This window comes from Vollenhovia emeryi, unplaced genomic scaffold (genome assembly GCF_000949405.1).
Source record: "Vollenhovia emeryi isolate VEMERY1.0 unplaced genomic scaffold, V.emery_V1.0 DF939262.1, whole genome shotgun sequence".
Classification (NCBI taxonomy): Eukaryota; Metazoa; Arthropoda; class Insecta; order Hymenoptera; family Formicidae; genus Vollenhovia; species Vollenhovia emeryi.
The window spans coordinates 395,877-419,971 of record NW_011967104.1 but is presented as its reverse complement, the minus strand read 5'-3'; the positions used below and the strand labels follow the sequence as shown (position 1 = coordinate 419,971).

The window sequence follows — 24,095 nt, the reverse complement described above, 5'->3', positions numbered from 1 at the left end:
AAAGACATGTATGATAGAATGTATTTTAGCTAAACCGAACAGAATTTCTAATTAGCACGATTCGATATTTCATAACCAGAAATTTGCTAGACTTCACTACACATCTGGTAGGTCCTAAAGGAATTCTGATCCGTCCATTTTCTAACAGACGACTGGTAGGTCCTAAAGAAATTCTGATCCGTCCATTTTTCTAACAGACGACTGGTTGGCTCTATCAGATTGTTTTTTCAGTGTAGCATTTCTTATTTTGTTGTGTGTGATTGCCTGAATATCCGATAAATGTTCAAGTTATTTGTGTGGTGTAATTGTTAAAAGATGGCGAAACACAATTCCGCCGAGATATTGCTAAGCGAAAGTGGTGATATTTAGGAATATATCTTTTCTGTTCTATTTCTATTCATGATCGAGCCTCATAGATGCACGGTTGTATCTCGGAGCATGCCCGACGGACGCCATAATTCATCTTAATACCCGATTAATTCTGTCCTTTTGCTACTGAATAGCTTTTCAAGCACTCGCCTCGCATTAACACTCGTATGCATGAGTTATCTATAAATAACTCCCGTGGAGAATTTTTCGTCTCTTTCCCCGCTCCTCGATTTTTCGCGGTTGAATTTTTGGCCGACAGGTGTGGAGATTGCGGTGCGGAACGGTACCAAAAAACCAAATGGACAAAATCCTACATCACGAGTGGAGCGGGAGAGCGAGGTCGCCTCTTAGATCCATTACTTATACATTCGTGTAGCTGGCAAACCGGGTCTTGCTCGCAGTCCTCTCTCTACCCCATAATCTACGGTCGCACAATGTCGCCTGATTATGGCCGCGCCGATATGCCGTTGATTCGACCGGGTCACAAACCTACGTGCGTATTCAAATATTAAGCCGGACTGATGCGCACGTGCACGAGCATATCGTACGATACGTTCGGAGCGTGAAGATGCATATGTGATCTCGCTCGGAGAAAACGCGCCACGATTATCAATCGCGTCCGAAACACGGCGATCTCCCACTTGTCCTTTTAGAGAGCACAAAGGGATAATAAGTAGAAAATAAAGTTCGTAGCGTTAATCGTCGTGATGATTTTGTAATCGGTACATTCGGCTGAAATAATCGAGCAGCGACAGCGTGAAAAATTCGTGAGCGGATAAGGAGTCTCGCAGAATTTTTATAGAATATGATCATATCTTTCGTAAGACATCGGAAGATTACTTGACCATGTCTGGCAAATTTTTATGTTTAAACTCACGACGCTTCGACCATGGTTTATGGTCCTTTTCAAGCGATCTAACAAAGAAATTACAATCAGTTTTAATAAAGAGCTGATACATAAGTGAGTTTACAAATAATAAGTTACATAAATTTAATTTGTTAAAACTACTTGCAATTTCTTTGTTAGATCGCTGGAAAGGGATCACAAACCATGGTCGAAACGTTGTGAGTTTAAACATAAAAATTTGCCAGACATGGTCAAGTAATCTTCTAAAGTTTTTAATTACTTCTGGCGACTTATATAGGATTTCCTCCAGTCATTTCGTAAGACAGTCGATATATTTTATATACTAATGATCGTATTCTGAATTATGTGCATTTGAATGCAGGGAATCGTGGAATGTAGGTAGACGGATAGGGATGTACCAGCATTGTTGAAAGTTGAAGCGCACGAGTGAGACGAGAGGGGAACGAAAGCAATGTTCCAGTCTCCTCTTTCGAGAAACGCACGGATATTTGTCATTCATTGTGCATCACTCTATAAAGGCATAATGCGACAAGCACTTATTGCGGGTGAAATATGTCCGTTTGTAGTTTACTCCGCGTTCGCTTATTCTCCGTTGCACATTCATGCAACAATATGCCACTAGCAAATGAAAGATACAGCCGCTTTCTTTTTCGTCTTACATTTCACTTTTATTCTATTCGTCAAGATTCGATAAACATTTACGAGTCGGTATTCTCTATAAGAACAATAGGAATATTACACGCGATCTATAGTTTCATTTATATTTTCAATGTTATTTATCCAAGATGTAAAGCGCGCGCAATGTTCGCTCATTCAAAGTAGCGCACCGTCGTCTCGAGAGCGGTCGGTACAACTCGAGATTAATTTAATCAACGCTACGGCGATGATACCGAAGGGACGAGGTAGAGAAACGAGGCGTGTAAGTTCTCTGCGCACGTGCAATCGCGGGGCATGTCGCGTTAGAGAAATCCCGCGCGATTCGAATCTGCGCCTTGAATTTGCATGACAATGCCGAATCAACTCGGGCAGATCGCACCGAGCGGAGGAGGAGGAGGAGGTATTTGCGGTAAGGGGGAAGAGAGAGAGAGAGGGGAAGAGGGGTCGGTCGGGAAGACGACGTCCGTCGGGATGTTTCGAGAAAGAGGCTGGGCGCGAGAAATGCGTACACGTTTAAGTACGTTCGATACCGGTATTTATGTGACGCGCGAGAGGGTTGCTTTCTCTCCCAGCAGCCTCCCTCCTCGACCGCAATGAATCTTACGTACACGAGCGCCGCGCGTTTCCACCTTTCTTTCCCCCTCTGCCCCTTCTTAGTCCGTCTCTTTTTTTTTGTCCCCGTCTCGGTACGCTTTTTCACGGGAACGTGATTTATGCCCCTCCTCGGGAGATCCGGCGAAGAGACCTTTGACCCTCATTCAACTCCCATCGGGGCGAAGTTCCCATCGCATGAAAGAACACAAAAATCATCATCGCGGAAGAATGGGCGGCGAGAAATTTTAGGGAGCTTCTTCGCCACCTTACCGATCGTTTTCACAATGCTACTTTCGACTTTTGCAGAGGGAGCACTTCTGTAACGAGCTCTGAGTTTTAAGTTCCTAACTGTTTCATTTCAGCAATTGATTTGCATAACCACGATCTTTTGCTAGGGAAAATTTATTTAAGCTTTAAATACAGTTTCTTTACGATATGAAAAATAGTAGAGTGTGCGAAAAGTGATTATACAATCGAACTCTAAGTTTATCCGATTGTCAATCCTAGTCGGAAAGGCGGATCTTCGTCGCCGGTTCCGCATTGCCGTGAACGACGTGCCTTCGTAAAACCGAGACTGGAAGAAGAAGCAGTCGTGCATCGGCGATTGGTGTCACTTCGTGATATCGAGCGAAGTGACCCTGTTTTTTTCATCGCGCAGCACGACATGAGATTAACCCGAAACTCGCTGCGTGACCCATTAAACGTTTCTCGATCGGCCGAGCGCCGATCGGGCGGCTCGGAAACGCCTTGTCCTTGGACGGGAATTTCACGGCGCCCGCTGCCTTTGCGCAATTCCGACTTTGCCGGTTCTCGTCTCTTTTTTCCCCCCTCGGACGCCGCCGTGTGCACCTGCGCGACTCGTGAGCCTGTATTTGCTCTTCTCACAGCAATCAGCGAATTTCACATAGCGAAAGCAAGCTCCTCTGGCTTACTTTACGTATAAAGGGAGCAGACCGCGGGGAGTTTCGTATGCCTCGGAGTTACAATAGTTCTGCCGATGCATAGTGGAACAAGAACGCCGGATGTAAACGTAATCCAAAAAGAAATTTGTACTCCGTTTTTTCCCCCCTTTTTGTCGAGAATGCGAGTTATTCACTTCGCTTGTATTACGCGTTGCGCACGTTTTCCATTTCTATGGCGGGACGAGAGAGAGAGACTCGCACCAGCTGTCGTCTCCATAGACACGGTATGACAGGGTGGTCTAAGGGACGTTAAAAATAGGGGTCCATTGTACGAGGTGCATGTCATACGGACGTAATGTCGAGCTACGCGTGTACCTTGTGGCGTCGTTGATTTCACGGGGTGACCCCCCTCTTTTTTTCTCCCCGTCCAGAAGAAAGAGACGAGTAAACGCCTTCGATAAGGCGCCACTGCCGCGGGCGGAGTCTCTCGTTTTTCCATTAAGACGTTACGCTTATTGTTCGCGTGTCGCATTTTTCATCGGAAACTGCGTACGTCGCTCGTTTCTCGCTCGAAAGCGAGAACGCGGTGCGTCCGTGCTGACGTAAGTCCATTACGAAACGGAATTACCTGTCGCCCCATTGTAACGCGCTATCGCGCTGACTCTGTGCTGAACATGACGACATTTTGACATCGAGTTTTTTATACGCGGCTTTCGGGAATTACCGCGAATTCAGAACCACATAAATCGTAGAATTCAAGGACTATTTTGCTAGAGAAGTGGGAAAAATTGTTATTTTTTTTCGTGACGATGCAATTTGTTATCCAAGCTACGATATTTCGTTAACAATAATGTTATAAAGGAGGAAGAAAGAACTTGTTAGCGTTAAAATGGTAAAACTGATCGTTTTCAATAATATATTCCGCATTATTTGAACAAAAATATTGAAATAGCACATTTCTGAGCAAAAAGTTAGCGTCGGGAAAATTGATTTTTGTCCGCGTTGACTTGGACGAAGCTCGTTCCATTTGATCTCTTAGAGCACTTTCGATTTCGCGCATGCAAGGCGGTACGTGTCTTCCTCGGCAGAGCATGATTCCTCGAAATTTACGAGCCGGAACGGGCAAGGAGATTATTTCGTAGCATATACATACATACACGCGCATGCATACATACAAGTTCCAACAAAAGGGAAGCAAAGGTGAGGGACCAGGAGAGAGAGAGAGAGAGAGAGAGGGCGAGCGAGAAGGGGGACCGGAAGGAGGTATCCAACAGGATGTGCGCGTACGTCCTTTCGGCATTGTGTGTACACCGGAACTGTGGGAAAACTTCCACACTTGGAAATACTGAGCGCGACGCGAGTTCGCTCTCTTGATTCTCTGCGTCTAGCGCCATTTTATGAATATTTCATTCGCACCCATCGCGCGGGAATTTGAGAAAATTGCGCGAGTGCGTGTTGTTTTTCTTTTCAACCATCCAAGCCGCGGATGCTGATTAATTAGTCCACTGGAGCGACGAGAAAACTCCGGCGTGGAAACTTGCACCCCCCCCCCTCTCTCTCTCTTTCTCTCTCACTTACTTACTCACTCACTCACTCACTCAATTAACAGAGAATTACATGGTTAATGCTACTACTGCTGGCAACTACAGCTCTCCACAGTGTTGAGATGGAAATACGTTACGAACTGACGCTATTATTGTCCCGCGAACTACCTACCAATCGTGAATGTCACTTTATCCTAATGATAAAGATAACAGGCAAGCTTTTCAGTTATCGCGCTCGTAAGCAACGTTTGAAAGCTAAAACCAGCGGCACATGACACTATTTTTCCTACTGGATTGCCTACGCGAGCCAGTAAGGATGCAGTCTTAGATAAACCCTTTGAAGCATACATTTTTCTACTGAACCATTTTTCGTGAAACTTTGTATACAAGGGGTTTTGGGGTCGCTGATATATTTTTTACCCATTCACAACTTATTCATCAAAGTATTTATTACTTATTATTTATTTTGGTTCAATTTTATAAATTCGACTTAATTCTAGGTATTTATTTGTTAATTATTTCTCGGTTTATCTTTCTGACTCCTACTCGGTATAGTTATTTATTTATTAGCATGTTTTCAATATCTTGTTTACACCACTTTGACATTATTCCCACATTTGGTCGTCACTTCGAATAGACGTGCCTTCGAACACTCTTCTCCGAGTGACATCCAAGGATGGATTAGAGACAATTTAACTTTTGATGTATATTATTTGTAAGTAGATAAATTAACTGAATTATAATGTGATCGATACTAAAGATTTTCAAAATTGCAATGTCCTGTAATCTTGTAGAACGTCTAATTCCTTGAAAAGGACCACAATCCGTATGGTCGAAACGTTGGAATCTAACTAATAAAGACATCTGCCAGCCTAACGTCGTTGAACAATTCTTTCTACCGTTAATAAACTACTGGCGACTTACACTCTTTCGTTGTTCGCTGATTATGAATCCATTATCAGATTTTCATAATTCAAAACATAATTTCTTAGAATTGATTCATTCTTGGCACTACCAGAGCTAACGACGCGGACGTGATGAGTCCCTAAATACCGTAAACAAACGAAAATGCTGGAAAACTTAAAAACGTAAAAAATTCACGTACTTTGCGCCCGCCATTTTAGGTCGGCCATGTTGAATTTTGAAAATCTGTCATCAGATTCGTAATGAGCGACCCCGAAAACTCCTTTGTACAAAGCTTTCAAGAAATAATCTTAAAAAACTTGGTCAATAATGAATTTTTCCGGAAAAATTGCTGTTTGTTTCATATTCGTTTAGTTGTAAAACTTACAATAAATATCGAAGACTACTCAACTTTTCTTTTATGTTCCTTTATCGCTAAGACACCCCAAAAAAATGCAAAAAACCCGACCTAAATGTGTTGACTAGAAATTAAATGGCCAAAAAGTAAGGAAGTTGAGGTGATAACGTGAGTTACCTAACGTGAGCTTCAAAGGATTAAGTGACTTGAAGCTGAATCATGATTGGCTCTCGTAAGCAATTCAGTTGGAAAAATAGTATCGTGTACCGTTGGCTTAACGCCCGTAATATATTTTTGAACAATTGCGGCGAGAAGTGTATTTTCAGCTCGCGGTAATTAAGTGCGTTGACAGCGGAATAAAACGAGAGACTAATGAGATACCCATTGGCGGAGCTACTTTCACTCCGCTCCGCCGCGATACATCTCAACGTTCGCGCCGACACGGTCGAAAAGGCGCCCATTGTACGGGAATTACAATAGGGAATTATTGGTAACTCTCATGCGAAACGATTTTGCATACTACATGATTCGGTTGAATTTTAACCTTTTGCCGTCACATATGCTCGATTGGTGACTCGTGTGGCGTGTTATTTTTGTTTGCGCAACTTTCTACTGTTTCGCAAATAAAATTAATTATTTCACATACACGCGAAAAGCAAAATTTTGGGGGGATTAACGGAACAAAAGAAGGTGGGATTTATTTCCCAAAACAATCGCGTTGTGTATATTTTGTCACGCGACAGTTTTCACGTCGTACAAATCACTTGCAAAATTTCTATTTTAATTAGTGTACCTTCCTACGCATGAGGAATTTTTAATTAAATGTAGGGAATACCCGTTTCGTAAGAGGTTAATTGATTTATCGCGAAAGGAGCTCCTATGCGTTGACTCCGGATTAATTAATTCTCCAAATCCCACGATTTGCGTGCACAGATTTATTTAATCAGGCGCTCCATCGAACCTGCAATAATGAGCTCATGTTTAAAACATCTCACTATTAACGCGAATCACCTGGCCAACGACTTTTGAAATAAAGGTGATAACTCTCCTGCTGGCTCCAAGGTATATGCCCGAGATGCTACGAGTCTCTACTCCGTTATGAGAAACGGCGACGGGAACGGAAAAAAAGAGAGAAGAACGACCGCTGGTCTCGAGAGCTGGTATCGAGGAAATCGCAGCGATTTCTTAACTCCAAAAGAGTCGAGCGCTCCGGTTAGAGATACGTGATCGATGTACGCACGCGACATTTATCGATTTCTACGCGAGATCGCGCGGAAAGGACGTGAGTCGGTCGATCGGAACTTCGTTGTTCACGAGCGAGCGAGCACACGTCCAGTGAGACGCGCACGAACTCATTGTAAATGAAAAAACAAAAGGGGGGGGAAAAGATTTGCGGCCGCGACGTGACACGACGAGTCGACGATCCTTTCCGCTCGAGTTTCTGTTTGCTCCACGTGCGTATGTATACGTGTCTCGAACCTATCTACTCGGTGCTTAACCCTTTCGCTCCCGGTGTCCCCGATCGTGGGCACACTTTTTCTTCATTTGCAAATACGCAAACGAAATTTTGGAGACGTCCGGAGTCCCGTTGAGTTCCGGCTCTGAGAGTTACGATCTGAATCGTGTTGCGTTATTGGTTGATTTTCGGGTGGAATAGAGTAAGGAGAGAATGAATCACGACGGACGATTTATTAGCGACAGAACTGCCGATAGATTTCTTTGTCTTTTTGCTAAGGCCCGGTTTTTGCATTTTCTGGTTAACTGTTAACCAGAGGTCAGTCGATTCTCTATCTCTTCCTGCGATAATAATATAGAACAAGATGGAGGGTCTACTAACTTCCTGGTTAATAGTTAACCACAAAATGAAAAACCGGGCATTAACCAATTAATGTCGTACACAAATACACGTATACGTTTGACTTGTAACTCATCGGCGGTCCATGCGAGATCTCAGTATTATGACCGTCATAACCAAATCATCGTGGAACGTGCACGTCACATATTTTAACCCTTTCACGACCGAATTATTTCTCGTTTATTAATTAATTTTCGAAAATCGCATCCAAGGAATCAGAGAGTCAAAAAAAATGTAAATGGCTCTCACATTTCGGTCGTCGTAAAAGGGTTAAATAGTGCTTTCTGTTCGCTATTCGACAGTCGGTATTTTCAAGAAACCACCTCGAGATCGGTATCGCGCACACGCGCGAGTCGCGCCGAGTCCGAGCGAAAGAGCCCGCGTACCGGTAACGAGCCAACAAGAGGACTCTCGGCCGAAGAAATATTTGGAGGCTCGCGTCAGAGAGTACCGTTAGCTTAGGGCGCCAACCGATCGGCGATTTTTCGCGGATTTCGTTTCTTCGGCGGCCGCGCCGTCGAGTCGCAAATTTCGCGCCCAGGTCACGACGCCAGGGACAACTGACCGGCCGGCAGGCAGATATATGCCCTTTCGCGTTTTCTTGCCGGCCGAAAGGAGTCCGCGCGCGCGCGCTCCTCTCTCGTTAATTAGTCGCCGCTTACTTGCCCACGCGTATTCTATTACCAACGTGAGCGGACGGTCAATTATTTCATCATTGTCGATCGGTCGAACCTCGGACCATTTTAGCGATCATCAGGGAGGCGAGCGGTCGTCGATCGTCGACGTTCTGAAATCTTGCGATATGGAGGAAACGTGTCGTTAACGTTTTTTCTTATCGTTTATTTTTCTTTTAAACAATGCGAAATGTTTGACACAAACACACGTACGCGTGCACACGCGCATACACGCGTGTGTAACTCTTGCTGTACATCAAACTGGCATTTTCACATTCTCGCGAAAGTATAGCGTAAGCGCATCATGCGGAAGTGAACTTATTTATTTTAGCTTGTGGCGTTCTAACTGAACTGAATTAACATAATCCCGTAATTGAAACGTATACGCGGAAGACGGTATTTGTATGAAGCATTACAGTGCAGACGAAAGAACCTTTTTTTTCTTTTCTTTTACAAAAATTATCAAACAAAAAGAAATGAGATTATACGCGCGCGCGCGCGATCGCAGCGGAGTTTTTCTGCGGTTTCCGCTCCAGATACAAGCAACCAGGCCGTATAACTCGCCCGTACCGATTATGGCAGGACGGGCTTTTGCACTTATGCCTCTCGTTACGTGCGGCTCTCTCGCGACTGCCCACGTTTACGAGCTTCGTGCCAACGGTAGTCCTATTTTGATATCGACATTCTGCCCGGAGAAAAACGGAAAAGAACTGGCGTGGTTTTAGGAGTTTAATCTAAACTCTCATAAGTATTTGTAATTGTTTATTCACGATCAGTCAGCTAAACCGATAGTGGGCAAGTGCCTTTACAAGATGTTCAGCAACGAACAAGTGTCCAATGTATTGTCCTGCAGGCACTATCGATAAGAGATCCGAAAGAAATATGAAATTTATTAATTGTTAAAAAATGTAATTACATTTTTTTTTCAATTAGAATTTCCCAGTTAGCGTCGTTTCGCAATTTTTCTACACTCGTTAATCATGCATTGGCGTCAAATAATTCTTAACGTTATCAAAAAATGTGCCGTTAATAAATAATACATCATTCAAGTTGCAAAATAACTTACTATTTTGTAATCGCCAAATTTCAGGTCCAGATATCTTATTAATCGGAATTTTCCATTTTGGATAAATGGCACACCATTGGCACAATTGTTTGCACAAACGAGACGTTGTGTATTATAATTTACCTTAAGAAAAATGAAGAATCCCTTTCTGTCCCAACAGAAAATTATCCTGCGCGTTGTTTTAATCTCCGTGCGTATCATCCATCATCTGGTACCCAAGCAAGTGCGTGTTACCTGTGCGATTTTCTTCAGTCATTTATCTCGTCATTACATGCACGCTCGCGGTAACTCTCGAAATCGCGAGAGGAAGTCCTGCTTGAGATATTTTCGAGGGAGTCGCGTTAATTTCCGGAGCGGACGGCGAGTATCGCTAGTCTCAAGGGCTCTCACATTACGGACGTAATAATCCGCAAAAAAGCCTGGAATTGCTAACATCTCTCCCTCTCCCCCCTTCACCATCTCTCCCTCACCACCTTTTTCGCGACGCGCCGCGGTCGGTAACGCGAGACTCCGCGGAAATCTTGATAGAAACACCTACGTTCGTGTAAAACGTATTTCGCTGCGCGCTATTTACATAACGCACGGTTACATGTCGCGAATCTTATGCATACGTTGGGTCGTGTATATCACGTGTCTTCTTCGTGCGAGAGGAAAGATCCGCGCCGAATTTGGAAATATCTTTCCCTAATGAGTTGCGGTAATAATAGAATTGATCCACGTTGCTGAAGTCAATCTTCTCGCACGATTAAGATACTGCAAGCTTTTATGATAGTCACGAACTGATAATATTTAACGCGAAGATACGACATCGCTCTAATTGAGAAACCGAGTCTTTACACTTGCTTGCATAGATTTTGTGTATTTTTATTACTGGAGTCTGGTTTCTTAGACCGATCCATTGAGGACTCGAGTTGGTTATAAATTTTTTATAAGGACGTGCACGTAAATGGCGCACGAGGTGTATATTATCATAACAGGAATCATATATTTCAATAATAAGTCACGATCGTTTATTACACCTGCTGGCTTTAAGCGACAACATACTTTTATCGGTCATTCCTCGCATAGGTTTCGCGACATATACATATCAAATGATTCTGTCTTCGTTGCTGCAAAAATCCGGATAGACGCCGGTCCCAATTAATATCGCTACGGAAATATCAGGCTTTTACGACATTGCATTCCTTTGCAAGACTCAAGGACATCCACGCAGCATCCGTATTAATGTTTAAGTCGAAAGGTTGCTTTATGAGCGATCGTCTCTCCAGTCAAATCGCTATGTTTTATCGAGCGATCCAGACTGTCGTGTTATATCTTATTACAATTTAAAAACATGATTGAAACTTGGTAATATAAACGGGTCTCCGATATTTAATCCTTTACAGCACGCGATAATTTTCGCAAATAGACAATATTTAATATTCCTTATTTATTTCGCAATTATTGCCTGATATAACCGTTTAACTTCCGTCACTCGTAGCGCTTGATAACAAGCTGCAAAATTAATTTATTACTTACATTAATTAACTTGAAGAGTGAGCTTCACACTTAAGGTAGTTGTTTCGCGACAGTATAAATGCTCAAAAGTTTCTTCCAGACAGGAACCAGCATACAATTGTTACAATAATATACCTTGATGCAATATTGTTCTAAACAATACCCTTACGATTAATACATAATACAAACTGGATTCGAAAGATTATATAATAGTTTGAGGCGCCGTTGCCACATCTCTTACACTACACTCATGTCTACTACATAATTCTTCCCATTTTTCCGTTTTAACTGTTTGCATTGTTGAAACGGAACGGTCAATAATTTTGAGGTTTGTTTCCAGTTCTTCGTTCTATTTTACTTTATAGCATATTTGTTTCTCATACGAATCTCACTCACCGTTAAGCTCGAAAACAAGATGTGCCGTTTGCAGACGCAAATATTAATATTTTCACACATAATAATATGTGTAAATAATATTTCACGTGTTTTAATAATATTCGTAACGTGTTTTACACGTAATACTTCGTGTAGCATAGCAATCTTTAACATTTTCTTTTAGAACTTTGAGACGGTCAATTTTAATTTAGTCTTATTTTGCACGTATTAATGTAAAGGATAAACTGTAAAAATTTTAAACAATCCTCACATAAGTGATTTTACGAAATAACTACCTTAAACACATCGCCTTTTCTTTTTATGGCGCTCTAACGGACTGTTATAAATAGGGCTGTGATTTATATGTAATAAAAACAGAGAAATATGCACATATATATGTAAATATATTTGGTAAAATATGCAATTAAAAACTGAAAATATGCGAAAACTACCATGAGAAAAAATAAGGAAACCGCAATATACACAAGTATAAACACAAATAAAAGTAAACAGAGAAACAGTGGCAAGAGGAACATCACATGGCGAATATTAAAAAAGAAAAACGCGTTTTAAAAAAATGTTAATTTAAAAAATTTAACAACGAACATTAAAAAAGAAAAAAACTCCTGACCTATTGGTCCAAAAGGTCGTAATATTTCCATGAATCCAATATTAAACTATTCCAAGAGAACATTTACAGTGGAACAAACACCTTTCTACATTTCCAAGAGAAGCAAAAGCGACCAAAAGTTCGCGAAAAGTGATGAAGCAGCAACTGAACAAACACAAACTCAGTCTTGGAAACGGAAGAATGGGAGAGAGCCCGTAGCTCTTTTTCGGGGATTTTTTTTCTTTTGCCTGCTCAGAAACATTAAGGTTTGACGTGCCAAGTGTCGATATGCCGGATATGTAAAAAAATATGCAATTACAATCCGCTTATGCAAAAATATGCATTTATAACAATATATGCACAAATATGCAAAATAAAAATAGCTGAAATTGATTCCAAATGTTTCAAAACATATACAGTTGTTAAAACTGCATGTTTTAGTTAACCAGGAAAAATATGCAAATGCATATATTTCACAGCCCTAGTTATAAACATAGAATTTCTCAGAGTCTACACGGAGAGTGAGCTACTCGTAAAGTTGTTCAAAATGCCATGTCCCACGATTGCACGATTTTCGGAATAAATTTGAAGAGAAAATTCTCTCCGCGTAGGTGTTCTCTCCCCCTGCGTCCTTTTGCGAGAAATGCAATTATATTATATTCCTGATTTTCCGGATGCGCGACCTTTCCGCTCACACGCACTTTGCGCCGTTCACGCTCCCGCACTCGCGGAACCACCCCTTCCCACACAACAGACATACACCCCCCCCCCCCCACACGGTAAAAGGCGTAACACCTGTTGCGCTCCCGACAGTAGCGCACGCGTTCCCTCGCCTCGTTTCCTTCCTTTTCTTCTTCCGTCTGCACGCTCGCGCTCGCGATACCCGATGCACCCTGAAACACGCATTGCGTGCGCGCATAATTAGTATTTTTATCACCTCGCGCTGTAATAGGTATTGCTCATTGCAATTGCTCTTAAAATTAATTCCTCTGACGAACGAACGAAATGGCAAATGTTTTATCTACGAGGCGCGTAATTGTAGAGCTTGTTATCTTCAGAAAAAGGCACAAACTGATTTACTTACAAATGAATAAATCAAGGTGTTTGTAATGACATGCAATAAATCGCGAGCCTTTGTATCACTGTCCAGACATTATGAATGTTACCGTAAGATTCTAGCGAAATTATTTGCTGCAATAGTCGACTGTACCATACACATGTCTGTGCATATCGCTGCCTCACGCGGACGTAAAGTGAGACGGATAATTTCCAACGGAGATAAGACAAATCGGCTGAGAGAGATGAATAATTCTATACAGGAACGTATCGTCGCCGATGCTATCAGACCGCTATAACGTCGTTTAATATTAAACACGAATTATTTCGTGTTCCTGCTACCTCTCGTGGAAGCGTGACTAATGCGCCGGCTTCGTCACGAAGAGAATATCTTGACTCATGAATAAAGACCTTCCACTTCCGGTGCGTTAAATGCCTCGCGGTGCAAAATAAGTAACAAAGGGTGAATGACAGACAGACGGTCGCGAGCGAAACGAGATGCAGGGAGAGAGTAGGATTACGCCTAGAGAGAGAGAGAGAGAGAGAGGGAGTGAGGACACGCGATGCAGTAATTTATATCCAGCGTTACGCGCAAGGAGGTGGGGGGGGGAAGAATTCTCATTTGTGTTCTTTTTTCGATTTATCTGACTGCGTAAACGCCTAATTGTTTCTCGAAATATATGTGGAGTGTCATTCACGTTCTTCAGGAATGTTTCGGCACGCGAAATCGAACAAGAAGGAAAATTCTTAGAAATTCACTGCGAGTCCTGTAGCGTCAACCTTGTAGAAGTGGATTATCATAATGGGAAGTTTCGTTGAGACATTCTGAAATCGATATTCCAAGAATGTAACGTAATATACGATAATTATGCATCCTGCGTCACGTGGAAGATTCGTACGCAATTTGCATATCTATTCGTGGTAGCGTCGAGTTACTTCTCACAATAATTTTCACTATCCTGTATTATTATTTGAATTAAAGTCCATTTATTTGTCGATAATTAAATAATCAAGTTTCAACAGTGCTAGAGTAATTGTCAAGAGTCTGCCCAACTCGGACCGATAAGTTCGAGAATCAGATAATTACGCGACTAAATGGAACATTCGAACGCGAGTTATAAGAATGAGCTGAAAGAGCTGCACTCGCACGAAATGTCTCTATTCCTCTATCCATCGTATCGCATCGGTCCCTTACGCACTCTCGGCCGTGTCTCTTTCTTTCTCTCTGTCTTTCTCTCTCTCTCTCTCTCCTTTCTCGTTTCTTCGAGTCTGCGACACCGTTACACGCTATGTGATCCCATCCCGCCCAGCTGTCCGACGGTTGTACAGGTGTGCGACACAGCGCGACACGCACGCGCGATTGCAGCACGGATCGCTAGACATTATGATCAATAGTTGATAAACCCCCTCATAAACCCTCCAATTCAATGTTGATCGAATTGATCTTCGGTGCAAGATTTAATAACAAAAGGCAACCCAGACAGCACACGATATTTAAAATGTTTACCAATATTTTATAATTGATATTTTAAATATTTTGTAAATATCGTGTGCTGTCTAAGAAAGCTTTTACATGTTAAAATTTCGATAAAAGAAAAAGCTATGACTTTATCATCTCGCAATGTATTCTGGAGTTTTGGGTATGACTGATACATTTTTCTCTCATTGTCAGAAAATATCATTTCTCTCTACGGAAAATATATTTTTTTATCGTTATACGGCAGTTTATACCATGACATATTTAAACAGAATCGACATAATTATGAAGAAATTAAAGTTTTGAAATATTTAAGTCTTGAGAGAAATTTATTTACATATAGAAATTGCTTATAGGCAGATAAGCAAAGACGAAATTGTGTCGTTCTGTAAACTAGCCGCGGCCGTAAACTTTTGCATCTCGGGCACCAGAAGCTGTATGCGTATATACGATGCTGATTCTATTCCTTTCCTCCTCGCCTTTGTCACCCACGCATGCACGCAATGCGTCAGGCACGGAGTCGATCGACGACCGATCAAGAGGCGTTCAGGGTGGCATAGCAAGGCGTTTCTCGACAGCCGAGTTTCTCATTGTGGCAAACCGGAAGGTGCTCGTAGATCGCGGACAAGACAAATCCGGCCTATTGAGAAATTGAATATTGAAATATATTCGATATAGAACGTGCGCGCATATCTAAATGATCATTTATTACTCAATTACACGTTACGTGATACGAGGCGCGACTTCCGTTGTATATTTCACTCGGTCCGCGACATTGATAGATCATCGATTGAGATCGCTCCACCTACGACATACCGCGATATTTTATAGATCCAGGCTATATAGAATACTTTCTTCGTGTGTATGTGCGTGTGCAGTTGCATCTTTATAAAGGAAAATGTGTGGGATATTTCCTGTGAAAAAGACGCAACATCTTCGCAACTTCTTTTCGTTGAGTTGTATGATACGACGATAGAACTAATCTACCAGCTCACGCAACTGGCCAGGCGATGATAGCGAATTCCTAAAGAGCTGATAAGTTTCTCACAGCAGCGCGACTTAATAGAGTCGATCGAGCCGTGAATGTTTAATCACGCTTCTGCCCGGTAGCAGTTGCCGAATGGAAACGCGACTTGACTTTTACCGCGCGAAGCGATATATTTCGCAAGTCCACTTATTCGACCTTATCAGATGCTGAATACCCCGTGCCTAGGTGCCTATATGTAAATCGATCCGTCATCGATCTCTCGCGCGAGCACGCCGAGAGCGCTCCGTGAGAGTACACCGCCGCGGTCGATTGCCTCATAGAGACAACATGCACACATGATCTACCTACGCGCCCTATAGCCGAGGATTTATGGGTACAACAACATAGGCTGAGAGGGAGAGCAGAGAAGACCGAGTAATGCCGGAGAGAAGGAGAGAAAGAGAAAGAGAGAGAGAGAAAGAGAGAGACGCAAGCTCTCTCGACGTAACTAGCTGTGACGTGCGAATAGCTTACGATTGTGGGCTCTTTATGAAACCCGCGCGCTTTCCGGTCCTCGCCGCCCGCCGCAGAGATCGCTGAAAGATCGATGAATCGCAATTACAACGCTACAAATTATCCGCCGCGTCGTCTATTGCGATCGCGCGCGGAATATACGTTCCTGCCCCTATCGCGACCGAGCGGACTCGGACACTCCAAGACGCCACTCTACCTCCCCCCCCCCCTCTGCCCTGTCCAGGATTGTCGAACAGGACGAGCCGGTACTACACGTCCTATCCTCGACATCAGATCGCGATAAATCCCTTCTGCCGCCCTGCACTTCACAATGTCTCGCTCTCGCTCTCTCGCTTCCTCCGTCTAGTTCCAGTTTTCTCGCGCTATATCCGTCCTCGCGCCATTCAGGATAAGACTTTTTCTTCGCCTGTCCTGCCCGCCGGTTCTCTGAATGACCGTGCCTCTCCTTTGGTCGAGTGCACCGGACTCTCCTGCGTGTTGCGGGGCACAGCGGGGCGAACAACGCAACGCACACACGCAGACACGTAAAATCGTGATCCACGTCGGCAAAAGCGAGGCGTTGCAGTTGCGGGCGCGCGCGCGCGCGCGTATACAAGTTTGCGCATATGTGGAGAAACCTCGGCTCGGTAACCTTGGCTCTTGTCGGGCCTTCCACTGTCGTCGAACCTCCTCACCTGGTCCCACGACCTACACCCATCGCCAATCTTGCCATCCGTGACTGAACTGTAACGACCTGAGCGAGCGACGAGCAGGCGACGCAGGTCCCCCTCGTTTTCTCTGAAGACTCGTCAAATCGGGATGTCTGCCGACATTATAGGGTTATCGCAGACTCGGAGAAATTTTTCAAATCTCTCTTTGCCGCAATGAGCAAAATGATGACGAGTGCGAGTGATTTCACTCAAACGGTGCCTCGATACGCTCCATTAGGTGCCGTTGCCTCTCTCGTAAGAAATAACGTTCAATTGAATTATTTCATCGCGTCGTAAGGTGTACGCTAATTATACAAAACGTCCAACACGTTCATCCTATATCAATGACGTATATTATATCGCGATTGAACGTAACGCACTGGCGGCCGCCTGCTCATTGAACTTTTCAAATTGCTCCTACTCATGCGACACGATGAATCGTTGCATCATGCGATACTTTTCTTGCCTACTCATATAGTTGCGCAGTCAGATGCGATCAGTTCTCAAATTACCACGGCTTTGTTCGCGCTTGCGCGCCTCGCAATTTCTCGTTGCATACGTGGACACTCTAAAAGTGCCGCCCTAAGCCCGTATCAGACTACAGACTCTGACTCGACTACTGACTCGGACTCCCGACTATGATTCAACCAATCACAGCAAAGCACCGGCCGACACGGGAATAGACGCCACTCTAATTGGTTGAATCATAGTCGGCAGTCAGGGTCGGCCGGTGCTTTGCTGCGATTGGTTGAATCATAGTCGGGAGTCTGAGTCAGTAGTCGAGTCAGAGTCGGGAGTCTGTAGTCTGATACGGGCTTTAGAGCCCATCGATCGATTCTTCGCGAATTCAAAGGATTTGATTTCCGTGCAACTTGATTGGGATTTGGACGCTCAACCCGTATTCGTGTCGCCGTAAATTAAGTTTATCGAAATTATACGGCGCTTTCAATCTCGGAAGTAATCGAACTCTCGCTTCACGCTGCTCTCGACCGCACTCTCGTACGAGCTATCGCGAGCACTATATTTAAGCCGTTATCATTCCGCGTCACGCTGCGAGTTGATTCGCAGGACGGTCCTAGCTTAGAGACCGTCGTGCGCTAAATCGCGTCGACTTGCGCGCGAGCGGATTTAACTTGGAGATAACGATACGCTTGATTTCGCTCGCGGCGAATCGACTAGCGAAAATCGAGATCGCAGGACTCTGGAATCCCGCGGCATTTCGCAAAGACCAGTATATCGGGAACAAGTCCTCGCCGGTCTTCCCTCCGCGTCTCCCCCTCTTCCTCGCCCTCTCTCTTTCTCTCCGCCCGTCTTCCATTTCCTTACCCTCTTCTCTCTCGCTCTCGCTCTCGCTCTCCGTCCTGCTCTCGTCACAAGGCGGAGGAGGCGCGTGTGTCCACAGGCACGCATTTAGCTCGTACACATACGCACACGTGCGCGTCGCGTAACGCACAGGACGGCCTTCGCTGCGAATAATTATGTACGGGATTTTTCAGTCGCTGTAGTTCCCTCTCTCTTTCTCTTCCTCTTCCTTTCTTTCTTTCTTTTGCTACTGCTTCTTCTCATGTCTCGCTTCGATCTCAACGAACTGGTCTCGCAAGCTTCGAGAGGAGGCTCGCACGCACGCACGCACGCACGCACGCACGCACGCTCGTCATCGCGCGCACGAGAGTTCGTTCCCCGCGCGCGCGCGAGCGCGGCGAGAACGATCGGTACGCAACATACGCGCGGCGGACTGCTGTCGGACTGGTTCGGAACAGGAACGAATAGGCGGGTTCTTCGCGACGCAGTCGTAACAAGACGCTCTCGGGGATGTGTGGATATTACGCGCGCGAGACCTGCTCTAAGCGCGTATTTAAATATCTCTTGTTACTTATCCGAGCTCCTTCTCTCTTTCTCTCTTCCGGTATCGGTCCTGAACTCTAAGTTCAACGGCTCGACGCGTACCGGAAGTCGAGAATGAATTCCGGCCCGAGGATGAATTCACATTGTGACTGGCCTGCTGTGTGCGTAGAGCGGGACAAAATTTCTAAGGGATGTTATTTTATATCACACGGCTCTTGCTTTATATCGCTTCTGCATTCTAGTTTATTTATTAACGTTACACTTCTCAAGCATTGAACGTCGTGGATGCCACATTAAATGGAATCGGTGTGGGTGCGAACTGGAATATTTCAATCGTTACGTAATGAAGACGTTGAAGGATAACACTTGAATAATATTACCCGAAGCTTAATCACGCAGTTCTTTCGCGCCATGGGAACGGAAAGGTTGACATCGATTATCATTGCGCGGCTCTTTTGAAATATAGCCATTTTTTTCACCATCTAATCTCCAACGAGGTCTCCTCACCTTCAAAACTTTCGCATTAATTAGCGTAGCACACGCAGTCGCATTGAATCGATCGATCGAATGCACCGATGGGTCTCTTTCTCGCTTTCGTTATCTTCCATCGGCAGTTTCACTATTACTGTTGACAGTCTCGTCGTCGTTGACAAATCGATGGACACATGATGAAAAATCGTCGGATCGCGCGGGCCTCGCCGCGGGAATCGCGTGACATTCCGACAATTTTTCCCTCTCTGCCACTCTCTCTCTCTCTCTCTCTTTTCCATCTTCGTTTCCGTCTATGTTTCGTGCAACGAGAACGGTCGGAAAAACGAGAAGTTAACGTGTAAAAGAAAAACAAACCCCGCACACCCCGCTCTCTCGCGATTTTCCTCGATCCTGCGCGATCTTCGTCGATGGATCATCGCTGGTGTCACTCGCCGCGACTGGTTTCGAGCGAATACTCCGCCGCGTTCGCTCCCCTTGACGATTAACGGAGGGCATCCTCGTCATCGCGCGCGATTCATGCCCTGCCCTCTCTCCCTGGGCCTCGATTCCTACTTCTTCCCCACGATCCTCGCTCGCGATATAAATATTGCATGATCGAGTAAAATAATTCCGCCGTAGTATTCCCGGCCGCCTCTCTTTCACCGTCTCCCTCTCGCTCCCTCTCTCCCGCGAACCTTATCTCGGTCGTTGTGAGAGCGCGGCGGATAATTGGACGAGATGCAGTAGGACGGAATGCAGGTGCATTTGTCTACGGTACCAACGCGAGTGCGTCTCTTTCTCTCCCCCTCTCTCTCTCTATCCATCCATTCCCTACTGTCTGTCTCTTCTCTCTCCTCTCTCCTCTCTCCGGCTCGACCGATGCGCAAATTAAGGGTGATTCCGGTCGAGCGGAATCGCCATTTCGCATGAAACGACCGCGGTTGCTCCTTTTTCATTCTCCTCTTTTTCCTCTTCCTCGTCTTTCCGCGCCTGGCTAGCCCCCGGAACCGTCCCGTCGTAAACGGGATCGGTAACGAAGTTTTATTAAAATGCGCCGTAATTGCGCGTCATAAATATCCACCTCACCCCACGGAAGATCCGCTTCGCGGCTACGATTCCCTATCGGCTCGCTACGTGCGTTATTGCAGCGCCGCTTCTTGTCGCCGCGCTGGGAATTCTCCGCGAGGCGTTCGATAAGCGTAGCTCGTCCTCCCCCCTCGGAGGACTTTTCCTCGGGTACTCTGCGAAGTGGCAAAAGAAATTTAGCATAATCCGCACGGAATCCGCACGGCGTGATTAACGACCCCCGAGGATTACCCTGCTCCACATTACGCGCAATGAAAATATATCTCGCGTGCAGAGATAGATCGATCGTTTCCTGCGCGTTGTCGACATATTTCATCGACACACCATAGTCGCGTTGCAATTTATGATGGTCTCTGCAGTAATACTCGATCTATTCAAACGTGCAGGATATATCGTTATCGCTGGAACCGATAAGACGAGGATAGAATTTATTTCAAACGTTTCGTCGCGATAATTAGTTATACTTTTAATACTCGGAGTTTACGACACTTTTAAGCATTCACAGACGAGAGTATAAACCAAGTACACGCAGATCATATTAATGTCTTCGTGGAAATGTCATGATGTAAAGAGGAAAGTGATTAGAGCGAGCCGATGGGGGGGTTGCGGTGCATATCATTTTGTGCAACTTCAATTTATGACTAGGGAATACAATCCCGGACGACTTTATCAATCCCGGGATTTCGGGATTTCTTAAATTTAATCCCGGAATCCCGGGATTAATCCCGGGATTAATCTCGAGTTTTGTCAAGGGTAATTTGAATAAATTCAAACATACTTTTTTGAAAATTAAAGTGTTATTGAACATTTTTTTATTATTGAAGCAATTATGTCAAAATTAAACAAAATTTTTTCATGAATCTATTTAAAATATATAAAATCTATAAAAAATTGGTAACATAATACAAAAACACATTAAATCAATCTCAAATATTAGAAACAAAAGATATATTTTTTATTTATTACCTAACATATAAAACATTTACCATTTTATTGTATATTTTTTAAAATTGCAATATTTTATAAGACATATCTTTAAAACTAAACGCTCTATTTTAATCAGTCTTAAATGAGAACATACTCGTATGAATAAACTTTGAATCAGCTTCAAATATACTTAAAAACATAAAAGTTATACTTATATCATTTAACTCAAATAACTGTTATAAAAGGTCAAAGCTAATTAAGTAGATTTTTGAAAAAATAAACGTAGAAATAACAAAGCATCTAATGTATCATCCCCTAGCCGACTTCTGAATTTGTTACCGATATAACCGGCCGCCGAAAAAGCTCGTTCAGCTTCCACGCTTGTAGGAGGAATGGACAACAAATATTTATATACTAATTCCAGATGATATATTATTTACTCATTAATTGCATTAATAAATGTTATAAATGTTATAAATATAAATAAATATTATAAATATTATAAATATTTATAAATAATTTAGTTTTAAGTATTTAATAATATATGGTATCAATCGATAATCCCGAAAATCCCGGGATTAGTACTTTCCAATCCCGGAATTTTTGAACCAAAAAATCAGTCGGGATCCCGGGATCCCGAATCCCGGGATTGTATTCCCTATTTATGACACAACGTTTCTTCGATATACAAGTTTCTGAATGTATATTTTTTTTTACGGCGTTGTATAGAAACACATTTCGGCGTTTTCCGATTACAATGTTTCTCGAGTGTTTCGGCGTGACTGCTTCGACGGACTCTTGCTCGGACTTGCCGTAGGCAAGGTTGCAGCAGCTTCGAGGCTGACTCGGCAGGTGTGCCGACAGATGTTTTCGACAGCCCTCGTAACAAAAGAATTCGATTCCTTGGAAGAAGAGACCTTTTATCGTTCATTTGCCGCCCAGGGTTCGTTCATTAACGGCGGAACCGTCGTGACTGTGCCACACGATTTCTCGAATCGCCGCAAATGCAACTGTTAATTTTTCATATCTCGTTTCTCAATTTTGCGAATGAGACTTTTGTTAAACGACACGATTGCCATAATAAGTCAGATTAATTTCTATAAAGCTCGTTTTAAGCGAACGTATTTTGAAACGAAGGACCTTTACATGTTCGTAGCGAACACATTTAATTTGGCACGGTTCAAAAAACTTGAATTTTTTGCATTAGTTGTTAGATAATTGTACGGCTTAATGTAAATTAGGAGGAAGTGTTTTATATCCACTTGTTTATCGTGCACTATCGCTTTTGTCTCATCTCCTCGAAGACGATTTTTTGAGCGAATCCATTATACGCGAAGTTTGCAGGATTCTTTATTCTTCTTCGCCCCGTACTAAAGGGTGTACAGTCCGGCTAACTACTCCCCCTCCCCCCCCCCCTCCTTCATTCTATCTCCTAATTTCAGCGTCTGTGGCTCCTTCTTCCTGAGGGGTTTCCCTTGAAGCATTTCTCTTCGGCATCGCCGGTGTTTACCTTTTCCTTTTGCCACTCTCGTTGTGCGAATCCCGTCTGCATTTCTCAATGCTGACCAAGTCCCGTGGCACGCGATCCCTTCGGTCAGGAAACGACGGAGCATCTCGCTGCTCTTCGACGTGCGTGCGTCTCCCCGCGCATTCTCTCTTTTTCTCCCAGGCTCATCGATGAATGTACACAGGCCCGTTTCCTGTTTCGAATTCTTCGTTGCTCAGATCTCCTTTATCTTTAATGACCCGCCGTGTTTTCTCTGCGATTGGCACTCGTCTCGTAATACTACAATTATTGATACCGACGTCTCGTAATTCCACGATTTATTATTCTACAGACTACAAGAAATATATACACACACCGAACATCGTATATGTAACATACTTTACTCGAGATGATAATTTTGGTAAGTTAAAGCCTAATTCAAACTATAGGGTTTTTAGCTTGGTCTGTCATTAAATTTTAAACTGCCGAAGATAGCGCTCTGCGATTTATATTGTGGATGCGTGGAATTTTAGAATTCCTTGAATTTTATGGCCACTCGTCTAGACGGATAGATAAGCTCGACGTGGGTAGTTGTGCGTAGTTATGGGACGAGAGACGAGAATTCAACAGCACCATATGCTGACGGTGGATATTATGGGCGATTAGCGCTGGTCACGTCTTCTCACGTGCGCAAACATAGAGATTTGTTTTCGGTCGGTCGATCGTGAAGCCTGGAAAAACACATACGCGCACACGCGCGTGTCTTTATGTGTTTTCCCTTCGGTACCCACAGCTAAATCAAACAGCATAAATCAAAGAGTACCTCGAGCATTTATCCTCGAAATGGCAAAACCATCGACGACGGACTACAAGTACTTTCAGTCCCAGGCGAGTTTTGCAAATTCCTCGAGCATAGCATGCGTGAAAACCGCACTGGGGTTATCCGTCCGAACAATGTGAGCTTTGTGCAAAACGTGCGTATAATTAAAGGAAAGGTTTAAAATTGTTTAACTGACAACAGTGTCAAACGTAAAAAAGTGACAATACGGTTTAAAAACGCTAAAATGTAGTACAGAAACTTAAGTCCCTTGTTTCAGAAATTCTGTACATTTACGGAATTTTTGTTTTAAATGGGAATGTGTACGTGTTGCTTGGAGTAAAATTTCATGTATTCACTGTTATCGCAATAGCGAACTAACGTATCATTATTTTTTCTGTTTCAGGTAAGCGTTCTCTTACTGATACAAACTGGCTCGCATCGTCCGTAAGTGCAATTTAATTAATT

The 24,095-nt window shown here is 43.6% G+C and overlaps 1 protein-coding gene across 2 annotated transcripts in view; it reads left to right on the top strand.

Annotated features, from left to right (window-relative positions):
- The window catches only part of LOC105559611, a 221,728-nt gene that overhangs the window by 196,380 nt on the left and 1,253 nt on the right, over window positions 1-24,095 (top strand). Inside the window, exon 6 of one of the 2 annotated variants that reach the window (XM_012008038.1) lies at window positions 24,034-24,095. The exons of the other annotated variant lie outside the window; for it this stretch is intronic. Within the exon in view, the coding sequence (XP_011863428.1) occupies window positions 24,034-24,078 (45 nt within the window). The 3' untranslated portion in view covers window positions 24,079-24,095. The remainder of the gene's footprint in view (window positions 1-24,033) is intronic. 2 annotated transcript variants of the gene reach the window in all.